Below are 12,036 nucleotides of genomic sequence, written 5' to 3'. Positions count from 1 at the left end.
CGGACGGGGAAGAAAGAGTAACTAGAAGTCCAAGGGTTCGCTTACTTCCCTTTTGGCGTAGCCATTCTGCGTGGAGCGATTGATCAGGCTTGCTGAGGATCGACTGTGCCAGCTTTGCTGGCGTGATTTTTCCGGAGAATGACCCCCAGATTATTAGTCTGATTTCCATTAGGTGTCTGTCCACTAGAGACGCTGTGGCGGTTTTTATAGCTGCGTCAGAAAGTTGTATGACTTTCTTCTCAGCCATGGGACCCGGTATGGACATCGCGAGGTATTGGTTCAGCGAGGAAAGTTCCTTGTCGACTTTCGCCCAGGTCGCTGCATTCTTAGCGCCTGAGTCCTCCAGTGCCTTCGAAAGACGCTCTAATTTCGCGTCGAGTATCCCGATTAAAGCGGAACACTGGCAGTGGTCTTTCGGCATCTGCACTGGGGATTGGGTACCGTTTCGGGGGACTCTTCTCTTCGCTGCGGTATGCATTGCACCCTTGACATAGAGGCAGCTGGCACAGACAAACGGGTCAGGAGAGTTGGCTAGTCGGCTTATTTGGTCGTCCTGTAAACCCGTGCATTTGAAATGCCACCAGGCCTTGCAGGCGTGGCATTGCATACCGCGTTTGACGTTCGACGGGCAGCCATTCCGCCCACATCTATTGTGGTCTACTAATGGCTGCGGAGGGCGATCGGTATGGATTGACGTCATGTTTCGGACTAGATGTAAAATAGGTGCGCGCAAAATATGAAGGGTTATCACTCAAATGTTTTGTTAGAGTAATAAAATTCAACAATTACTCGTGTGTACTCTGTGAATAGATTGAACAACGAAAAAAATTTTCACGAATTTGCACGAGGGAAAAACGAAACCGATTTCGAACGTACCATCGCGAGGACTCCCTGAGAGCTTACCCTATGAGCTTGGAAATCTTCTTAACTGGGTTAACGGTGAAAAATCGAACCCTGTTCAAACACGACATAGGTAAGCATTAGTTATCCCTGGATGGGAAAGAGGTCAACAATCGCGAGACAAATTGTCAGTAGATGTAGGAACAGGTATGCATTATGCGATGGTTGACCAACCTCCTCCTCCGTGAAGAGTAAATTGGTTAGAGGCCGTTAGCATTTACATCTTGACAACGCTGATTGTGACAAATTTGTTGGGGCAGAATGCAGACCTTCATATTGCTCCCTGCAGACTTTAAATACCATTGTTAGATCACTGTTGGCTTCCCCGTTCTCCTACAAGAAGGAGAAGGCCGTTGGCTTATTTCTGCGGAAACAATGTGCTGTGATCAGACCGGGAATTTTTGGCTTTGCTAGTAGTTTTTATAACCAAAACAGAGGAAATCAGAGATAATTCCGAAGATTCACGGCCCATGTTTGTACGTAGAAGAATGACATTCACATTGTGAATCAGTACAGGATCTCGCGGTGAGAATCAGGATGCTTCAGAAAAATCCCTATACAGCAGGCTCAACTACGGAATAAAACTAGGAAGCTTGGTAACCGACGTTACCGTGTACCAGGCACATCCATTGGCTGTAGGCTTCAGACCATGGGGGCCACCGGAGTGTAGTGAGATCAGACAGTGATAAATGCGACTAGAAATCTGCTCGGTTGCCGAGGTGGCTTGAAGCACGCGACATAAGTGGCCGCGTCTCCAGTAAAAGTCTGCTGAATGCAGAATTTGGAAACATATTCCAGTTTGTGACGACGGTACTGATGAAGGCACTATCCATGGATGAGACACGCTATGAATCGGTCTCAAGCGGAAAACCTAAATGGTACAATCGGTAAACTTAGCACCATTATTAAACCTAATTGGAAGGCGGCTTAACTGCGGTAAGCTACCGGGAGTTAACTAAAATTCTCGACTGTGTAAAAAGAAGAAGTATTCCGAGGCGGCCACAAAACTACAACATGCACAATGAATAGTAAAAAGGCTGACCCTCTAACTGGTTGGAAAGGGCAAAGGTCCATTAGCTATGAAGTAATCGTTCAACATCGACCAAAAATTACATAAAGCAACTTCCGTGCATCCAAAATTCTATTTCGTATAAATGCACTCCATGAATTTTTCTCAGGTTGTGCGGAAGCCATCAGGGACTAGCGTATGGATTATATATACCGGCTAATCAACTGGGCGTCATCATGCTCCCAAACCTTGGCAGCAAAATCGGAAAACAGAGCACGACATGGTTATTGAGCGGACGCTTAGAATCTATCGCGACTTTGGAAATATATTGTTAGTAACCACGCAAGCAGATGAGCACTGATACGCGTCAACAGCAGCACTCCGGGGTAGCTTGGTAACTCTCCCCACTGTGGTGATGCAAAACAGCGGTCAAAGCTAGTGTGCACAAACCACGTGCAAGCCGTACCAAAAAACGTCCTTTTGGATAAGAGGATTCAATGTTCGAATTTTCACGATTTTAGCACAAACAGAAGAGCAAGCCCAAACTGGAACCGATCTTACGAGCACGATCAAAAATTATTTTTGTAGACTAATGGAATTATAAGTTGAAACACAAACAGTGGTAAATAGGGTCTAGCATACAACTTGGACCACAGTGCTTCTGAAGTAATGACCAGGCAGCTTGGTTCACTGTTTAAGTGGTGACTGAGTTATGGAAAACCGAGATTCTTGTTACATAATCTTTATTAACGGGGTTGTGAAAGGGGATAGTATTCGTTGTGGATTTCAGTGGATCGCAAGGGCCTAGTGCCGTGGTTCGCCGGGTGTGTGGTTTTAAAAAGTTTACACGCTGGCCAGCGCTAATACATCACACTGTAAATTTACGGTGAAATGAACTGGGAACTTAGATTTTTACTGCGACACAGCTGATCCCATAACGTGCAACAGGCAGCTTGGTTCGATGAAAGCGTCTTCCATTTTCTTATTCTTAAGACCTGCAAATCACTGCAAGAAGTGTGTCAGATTTTAATTTAGGAGGGCAACGGAAGTGCATACACCTTTTTGTTGAGTTTAGTCCTTTTGACTGCAATTTTTAATCTTTCAGGGTAACATTCATTTACACGCCTCTCAGCATACTTCCAGTTGCCGTTTCTGGCCGTATAACTGCCTCTAAAGTGATATCTTGGTAAATGTGGCCTAATTTGAATGTGGTAAGCAAACGTATGGCGACTTGCTGTGTTTTATTCCCCCCCCCCAATTTGAAACTTGGTAGAGGGGACTCGAGTTTCCTATGGAGAATTTGTTCGCTTGCTTCTTTACGTGCGCCGGAAAAGCGTTTCATTCCTTGTGGCATGCGAGATTCTTCAGCAAATGCTGTGAATTAAAGTAGCATCTATCATCACCGTTTAAGTTGCCGAAATAGGTATATTCCACAAGTTGTCGGAAGCGTAAATGTTGGTAAACGCTCCGGCTTTTCAATCGGGACGCGGTGGGAAACAGTTTAACAAAGAGCAAGCAAACCCTAGCAGACATTTTTGTCACGTTACAATCTGTCGTATGTTTTGAAAAACGAAAAGCTTTAAGAACGAGGCAGAAGGTACCACTGTTCCATTCAAGTAGCCGGCCGGAATAACTAAACCTTAGAAACTTGTTGAATATTAGCGCCCTTTAACGGTCGAGTTATCGGCTTAAGTCGAGGAAATTGTGGGTGATGACGAAAGGGGGTACTTCGTGGTGTTGATAGATGGCAAGTTGCGTCTCAGAAGCATACTGCGCATCGAATGTGGATATACTCACTTTGATGGCCATTGGGTGGATTTCATTTCGGCTGCAGAAATGGTGCTAACTCTCATTGCCAAACAAGCAACATAAGTATGATCGTTGAAATTCTGGTGGGGAAAATAGAAATTGAATTGTGAGGCTGAGTTGGTTTAACAAATGGAAAGGGTTGAGGAAACAAAAACGGACTCATTTCGGATGCGTTTGAGGTCATGTAGGTGGTTATTCGTCGTTGCTGGTCAAGATCCAATTTGGATAAGAGCCTGAAGGGGACAGTCTGGAGTGGGAAGGAATAGTTTGGGATGTACCACTGGGCTAGCGACTTAATGTCCTGTAATCATGGCCTTAACAAGCAGATGTGTTAATAGATTTTAATATTGGTGGTTGGTGGTGGGCACAACCACCAGGCCACCGCTACGCACTCCTACGCTCCACAATAACGCACTGATGATGTCACCTCGACTGGTGATGAAACGTTTGCAAACAAATTGCCCAGCTCAGCGAACAAGCCAACGACCACCACCTGCTTGGTGGTTTCTTCCTTTTGACTTTGGGTATTGGTGAGTAATCTTGTCGAGCACCTGGTTTTCACGCTTTGAAGAGTCTCAGGTGAAATAATGTGGAAATCGGGGTAGTAAATGTCCAAAGATGAGGAGCTGAAGGAATAAACTCGGGGGGATAGTTTGAGCGCAAGCCTCACGATACCAGGCTTTGACAGAGAATGCCTTTGATCAGCGAATGCCTTTGTTATGCATGGTGAAAAGGGACCAGAAAACATCATGAGGATAGATGCCAAAAAAGGTTTAGGCATCTGGGTCTCCTCAAACTTGTCCTTCGCACTACACCATGAGAAATCGGCCCAAAAGGCATTCGCCGTTTTACGGATGATCCGACGTACCTTCTCCCGTATTACTCGCATGGACTTCCAAATACTCTATGGGGCCTACGTCAGACCGCTCCTGGAGTACGCCAACCAAGTTGTCTACTCAGGACGTACGAAAGACGTTACCCTCATTGAGCGTGTCCAGCGGGCCGCCACGAGAATAGTTGCCGGCCTCAAATTTTTTCATTTCGGGTAGTAGCTGCGTGGAATGACCTTCCTCCGGCGGTTGTACACGCTCCTTCTCGAACCCAATTTAAAGCACTATTAGACATTTATTTATGCGAATCCTCGCGCTGGCGAGCATACTGCCCCGCGCTGAGAACATAAAGAGCAGTGCTACACCCTTTTTTCACTTGTGCCTTTCAGGTGAACGACAGCCACTGACCGATAAGAACAAAACCGACCCGGGAAACTTGGGCAAAAGCCTCGATCCTGTGTATCAATCCGTGAATCCGTGACAGCAGGGGGTGAAACGGAGGAAGTGCCTTGGCATTGAAACAAGGTGTTTTGTTTGGTCAAAGGGCCCTAGAGCTGAAAACTTCACTGTCACATCTGAGTGTAACCTCAAGTCGGGGCTGGAGAAACACATCATCTGTTACCCCGGCAGTGAACTTATTTAGCAACGTCTAAGTAAGGGATGATGTGGGTATGTGCCCAAATTCGGTAGCAAGTTATTCATGGTCTTGAATGTGAGTCTAATCAGTTTTAGGTTTAACTATATTTTCGGGTCAAAACCTGCCATTTGCTCCTACTTCGACTTATTGCATCTCCAACTCCATCTTTGCTGTGACTCTAACAACTTACTCAACCGCCCGAGGTCCCTCATGGCTAGCAATGGTTCACCCTTTTGGCTCTCGTCGGCAAGCTTCATCTTTGAACTCGTCGGACCTCATGTCCACTCTCGTAGTTTTTCTCGGTTCCTGCAATGCGATGTCTTTTCGTGTAGTAAGCACGCCTCGTTGATTGTACCCTCCCCCGCTGTCTTGTTGCCCATTGTATTCAGGTGGTAACCACCCGATCGTGCCTTAATCAGCATGCTGCCAACAAGTTGGAAAAAGAACCTATTATTAGTTTCATCAGCTTTTGCCCCCTGTTTGTGACACTGTCCTAATTTTCGTGCACCCTTCAGTACCTGCAAGTTCCACCAGTCACGCGTTATTCTGATTGTGAACGTTTGAGCATGCTTGACCGTAGGAAACCCATAAGTTAGAATGAAAAGTATTATTGTTACGTGAGATCTGAAGAAGACAGGCCAGTTCGTGTAACTCTAGGGTGAGGGCGAGCTCCGGGATAAGGGAATTTAGACAGTAATCAACCACCTATAATAAAGACTTCTCAGATAATTTTTGCAGTAATACTGAAAATATTGGGGCAGCATGTCAACTCCATCATTATTAAGTATGGCTGGATGCCCCGGATGCAGAATTGGAACTGGCTTTGGCTTTGCGGAGGGCGATTGCGGAATTACCAAACTTTGATTGGACCACAAAAGTGGCTGGGGTTATTTGGCATACCGATTAAGCTGTGGTTTGGATTGCGGTTCATCCGGCGCTATACACGTATGCATCAACGGCATTCCGTATCACGCAGTAGTCCGAGGAGTTGGACAGTGTACATAAGTGTAAATTGGCCTCGTCGACGAAGCCACCAAGGATAAGCTGAGGTTACCGATATGGTACAGTGCAGTCTGAGGGTCTTTGTGAAGCAATGAAGAATAAGCCTGAAAGTTCTTAGTTGGATCGTATCCGGATCACCTCTGCTTTACCCTCTGTCGTCGATGTGGCCGGATTATTTATATTGGACCGTAGAATTAAAGATAGGAAGCAACACCTCAGCAAGCTTGAATATAATCTAAGGAACAAACCAGGGGAAGGCGAGAACGGAAGAGCTTCTGAACAGAGTATTTATATGGAAAATTATGTTAAGTATTACAGAACGACCTGTTTCCCTGAGATACTCTTAACATAATTAACCCAGAGATTCCCCTGCCGCCTGGCTATCTTGATTTTTGTGAAGATTTTTGACTTGCTATGGCATTCCGGGCTTCCACACATCTTCTTGCGCAGGAGGCGTTTGAAAACCAAATCTGCAACACACGAAATCTAACCATATGCACTGGAGTTGTGTTAGGGTGTTATACAACCTCATAAACAACTCCTATAATTCGAATCTTGGACCTTCATCCATCTTTCCGACAAAGAACTCAGCTACGTGTCTGTCGTCAAAACTTGTAATGGTCCACCAATAGCTATAGCGGAGTACAGCATTGAATAACCTGGATCGTGATCATAAATGAGTTCACCGCAGAAATAAAGTGCGGTTGACAGAGATCTCCAACGACGGGTGACAGTGGAGTGAAAAATAACCAAACGCCTCGTATTAACTCTATAAATAGATCAAATATAGAAAGTGTACGTTTTACTAATTTACACGAAAATAAAGGGAACCAAATTCGAACTTGCCGTGCTTCAAAAGGATACAAAAGCTAGAGAAGTTCCAATTGCTGCCAGTGCGTCTGCTGTGACTACCGAGCCTTCCACAAACCCGGTATGCGGCTGTCGTGGCGGTACGCGCTGCACCGACCTAAAAATACTCGATTCTGATTAGCCCATGTTTTGACCAGCTTCGTTGCGCACCATTTGGTTCGCAGTCGGTTGGTGGTAGACCAGTCCAACCTACGAGATGCGCAGTTGATTCGGGTGACTCATTCCAATCTCAGATACGACGTCCGGGTCATTTGGTCTTGGGATTGGTGTTGTAGCGCTTGTACGTCACCGCCATTACGATTTTAGGCTTTTCAGCTAGAGGCGGATGTAATCCATAATTCCAAGACACTCCATCGGTAGCACCACAGGTACTTTAATACCAACAGTTCAATGCTTACGACAACGTGCTTCATGGTCAAAGGATAATGAAATGAGTGTAAAAATGAACGTACTGCCAATAATGTGATGATGGCACTGATGTTCATCGGTCCGCCCCATGAGCGCTATCCTGCGCCGAAAGTTCCGTTTTCCAAGAGTAAGTTCTTGAACCAAGGCTGAATTGTTTTTTTCTATGAAGTCCTCTCTAATAGTCGAGTGTGCAGCGGGCGCCCGCATAAAACAATTATCTTACCTTTTGTTAGCTTTGGCAAGCCTCTCTTTTATCTTCGCCTGCGAACTCTGGCGAAAAGAGCACGGAGCATATTTCTAACTGACAGACAGGTCGAAGCATCTCAGTTCCGAAAGAGAAACAAATTTTAATAACCAAGTGCTGGCCGGTGTGAAGACTCACTTTTCGCTGAATTCCGCGTCGAGCAATCTTACGAAGGAAGAATACAAACCATCTCTTTGTTCATTTTGTTGGTCTCTTCTAATTTGCGCTTCTGTACTTGTTGGGTTGATGCACAGGAAGCGATGCAATTACCTACGTGTTTCAGCCGTACATCCATTTGTTTAAAACGGTGCAACAATGATAATATTCGAACAAGCAACTGAAGCATTAGATTAACACTATTTGGAAGGCATCGGCTCTGTCACTTTCGTCACGCAGTTCATCTAGGGATGAATGGAATGATAGGAATGAAGTGTTTCCCTTAGGGCATCCAGATTTTGTGGGATATTTTGGTTAACGAATGGAGCAACTGCATATTTGCTTGCCGGGGGCCATTGGATGTTTCAGTGGTGGCACTATCTCGGCCGACCAATGGCCGTAAGTCGAACTGCATACAAAATGTACTTAAAATTACAGCCGATAACAAGTGAGGATAAAGTTCGTTGGGGAAGCAAGTGAGTGACGTTTTTGGAGTGCTTTGTGCTCGTCTTTTTTCATGTCATCATTGGTAAATGAGTACCGAGTATAAGATTTTTTGCAAAATGGGCTGGCCATTGCATAAGATCACTTCGCGAACGTAAGAGAGCAGAAGATTTAACCGTCGGGTGGGACGGCTGCACCTCTCCGGCAGTCGTCCTTCGGCAGTCAGCCCAGCCAACAGAGACTCTTGCTGACTATTCAACAGTTCAACCTTGTAGTTGGACGAAGATTTTGCGCGGCACGGAAACACCCTCCACAAAAATGCGGAAAAAAATCCGTGTCCACGTACTCTCACATCACTCGCAGAATGACCATCGCCCATATATATTGGGAAAAGCGTGTAAAGGTACGTGTGGTAGGTATTGAGCAAAGCCAATGTAATCAACTTGAAAACAGGGTGAGAAAATATATACACAGTAATAAACAAATACAGGATATTTCTATAAACGGTTGGATACTTGCAGTTTAACCCACAAGTACAATGCAAAGTAGTGTCTAAGCTTCGTGGTTTCTCAGAGATCAAAATATTATAACCGTGTCGGTGCACTCATACATGGCCGCCTCCACAAGTAAACAGGCCCGAGAAGATAACTCACTTTCTTAAATGCAAACACAGTTGTCTCTTCATCGCACTACATTCATAATTATGAGGATATTTTGGTTAGGCAAAAACCCTTACCTGAGTGTAGTAAGTTAAATTTACACTGATCGACGATCGGATTAGAAGAGAGTGAGCGGATGATGGCTACGGTTTTTATAAACGGACACCGCGCAATACAATATTAACAATTTAGCTTTATATTATCTCATTGAACCTGGACGTAAAACAGAGCAGAGATGGGTGGTCGCACCGAACATTTTGTGGGCATGTAAACCGCTGTACCTGAGAACGGTGACTACCACTCTTTAATGTGGGGCGTTATTTCTTCGGAGTCAACGCACTTCAACAAGGTGATATTAGAGGTCAAATCTAATGCGGGGATGGCGGGATGTAATAGGGCTAAAACATCACGTACTACAGGGCCTATCCGGTTGGAAACGAATGGAGGCAATTTTAGAACACCTACAAAATTGCTCCTGTAAAGCCCACTGTTAGCGTCTCAACCAAATATAGTTTTGGAAAATCAGTGGGACGCAAGCAGTCCCACACATGTCGCCCACAAACAATCTGTTTCGATGGGAACTTCGGCTGTAGAAAGGTCTACCCTTCCGGCGAAGGGTGTATTTTTGAGGGTTTTAAGCATTCAATTATCCCTTATTCCAAAATATCTATAGCTGTTTTTCCCACCGTCCCCTCTCACCTGTGTGTTCAATTTTTGGAGACACTGCTCAGAGGTGTACGCATAGGCTGCGAGTTTCGATTTCACAGTTAGCCCTGGAGAAAGGTAGATGGACTTAGATTATGTGAACATCTTTTTGGTGTTTGACGTTACGCGTCCGCACAAATTGCCCTGATCAGAGGTTTCAGCATTTGTTTCGGACATTCATAATGAAAGATCTCAGCTCGGATTTCATTATGATCTTGATTTTGCTGATCGATTCAGATATCCTGATTGCTACGCAGTCCGTGCTTATATCCTAACAGATGCGCGCCAGGGTAACCGGCTTGCGTCCTAAATTTTGCCAGATTGCTCAAAGTGGTGTCCTGCTTCTTGGGTCGGTCGATTTAGACCTTCATGTCTGGAGGGATTGCCTAGTGGTTAGGGCGCGAACTTACTGGCCGAAAGGTCCGTGGTTCGAAACCGACCTCTACCTCTCTGTTTCGGCCTGGACGATCTGGCGGTATCCAAGCATTCGTGCTACTTTCAGGTGGCGTGGCAGCCAGGCGTCGAAAGTGTGTTACAGCTGAACGAATCTGTCTTATCTTCTGGATAACTAAAACCCGTCCAAATACTTGTTTTTCAGTCCCTTCTTTGCGTGCGCAATGAGGCACGCCAGCCGGTTTATGATAACGAATTCTAATCACCCTAAAATCGCGCACTACGCGAGCCCAGCCCGCCCACCAAGGAAAGCTTTGCCGAATGGTCCACGGTAGCAGGAATAATCATCTTCGGCAACACTGATGCTTCGGTTTCATGCAGCCGTAATTTATTTGCAACACTTGTTATCAGGCAACGAACACTGGTGGATTGCTTTCGTCTCGCTGAACGGTAGTGCAACTCTGTATCAGTCACTTGGCTTCCTGCTTTGCCCATCATGGTATATCAAAAGGCATGATCGCTTTACACGGCCATTAATGGAGACAAAGAAAAACTATTACAATCGCATTTATAGGGTAATACCAGAGTCTTCCACAAGGTCGTGCTAGAATATCCGTGAGGGGGCGAGAAGCGTGGAGTAAAAAATGCTCGATCCGGATTGGCTGGCATTCTGGCCAATCAGAGCATGCCTACGCTTGGTCCGTGTCCTGAACGTGACATCAGGGATTCACTGACTCACGGATTCACCGATTGATACACAGGATCGAGGCTTTTGCCCAAGTTTCCCGGGTCGGTTTTGTTTTTGTCGGTCAGTGGCTGTCATTCACCTGAAAGGCACAAGTGAAAAAAGGGTGTAGCACTGCTCTTTATGTTCTCAGTGCGGGGCAGTATGCTTGCCAGTGCTTTAAATTGGGTTCGAGAAGGAGCATCTACAACCGTCGGAGGAAGGTCATTCCACGCAGCTACTACCCGAAATGAAAAAAAAATTTGTCTAATGAATGTGTGTGCCCTGAGCTTGAAAATTTTCTTACTATGTCCCCCCCGGGTGTTTGCTGTGTAGTATACTACTACTACCGTATATATACGGTGTCTGTCATTCTGATTGATTCATATGTAATTATTGGTGACGTATAACCTTGCTTACTGAGCTTTGGCTCATGAGCTTTGTTTCTGATCTCCATCCATATAAATTGTCCTGAACACCTGCCTTCGGAGAATCACTGTCCCCTGGTGCTTCCAGTGCGTGCATATTACATAATTGGCGACCATGCCAGGATGGTTGCCACACACAGGTAGACCTACCACAGAGACCCTGGCTCTACATATGTGCATACAGGCCTCAGAGCCAGCACGTTGCTCACTCACACACGGTAGACGCAGCCCCAAATACAGCAACTTCAGCACACGCTCATCAGCCTCACGCACCACACCACTAGCACCGGCCGGTTCACGTAGGCCATAGTACAGCCGGGACGGTGTTCTTCAAAAAGGACGCCAGTGTAGTATACGGGCGTAAGTAAGAATTAGGTCCCCTCGGAGGAGACGGTACTCCAGGGGAAAGAGATCAAGCATCGCGAGACGCGTTTCGTAGTCCACGGATTTGAGGCCGGCAACCATTCTCGGGGCGACCCGCTGGACACGCTCAATGAGGGTGACGTCTTTCGTACGTCCTGAGTAGACAACTTGGTTGGCGTACTCCAGGAGCGGTCTGACGTGGGCCCCATAGAGTATTTGGAAGTCCATGCGAGTAATACGGGAGAAGGTACGTCGGATCATCCGTAAAATGGCGAATGCCTTTTGAGCCGATTTCTCATGGTGTGGTGAGAAGGACAAGTTTGAGGAGACCCAGATGCCCAAATCTTTTTGGCATCTATCATCATGATGTTTTCTGGGCCCGTTTGACCATGCATAACAAAGGCATTCGCTGAATCCCCTCCAAACGACATATGGACGCACTTTTCATCATTCAG

The 12,036-nt window shown here is 45.9% G+C and overlaps 1 protein-coding gene across 1 annotated transcript; it reads right to left on the bottom strand.

Moving 5' to 3' along the window:
* Positions 1-747: 747 nt before the first annotated feature.
* On the bottom strand, positions 748-10,564 carry T265_08651 (hypothetical protein; the record flags this gene model as incomplete). Its single annotated transcript, XM_009174517.1, is given in 6 exon segments — positions 748-800; positions 4,587-4,670; positions 4,686-4,812; positions 4,914-5,096; positions 10,084-10,233; positions 10,370-10,564. The coding sequence occupies 6 exon segments, from the start codon at positions 10,562-10,564 to the stop codon at positions 748-750; spliced, it is 792 nt and encodes a 263-aa protein (XP_009172781.1).
* Positions 10,565-12,036: the final 1,472 nt, after the last annotated feature.

Source organism: Opisthorchis viverrini (assembly GCF_000715545.1).
Source record: "Opisthorchis viverrini unplaced genomic scaffold opera_v5_233, whole genome shotgun sequence".
Classification (NCBI taxonomy): domain Eukaryota; kingdom Metazoa; phylum Platyhelminthes; class Trematoda; order Opisthorchiida; family Opisthorchiidae; genus Opisthorchis; species Opisthorchis viverrini.
This window is presented reverse-complemented; position numbering and strand designations above follow the sequence as displayed.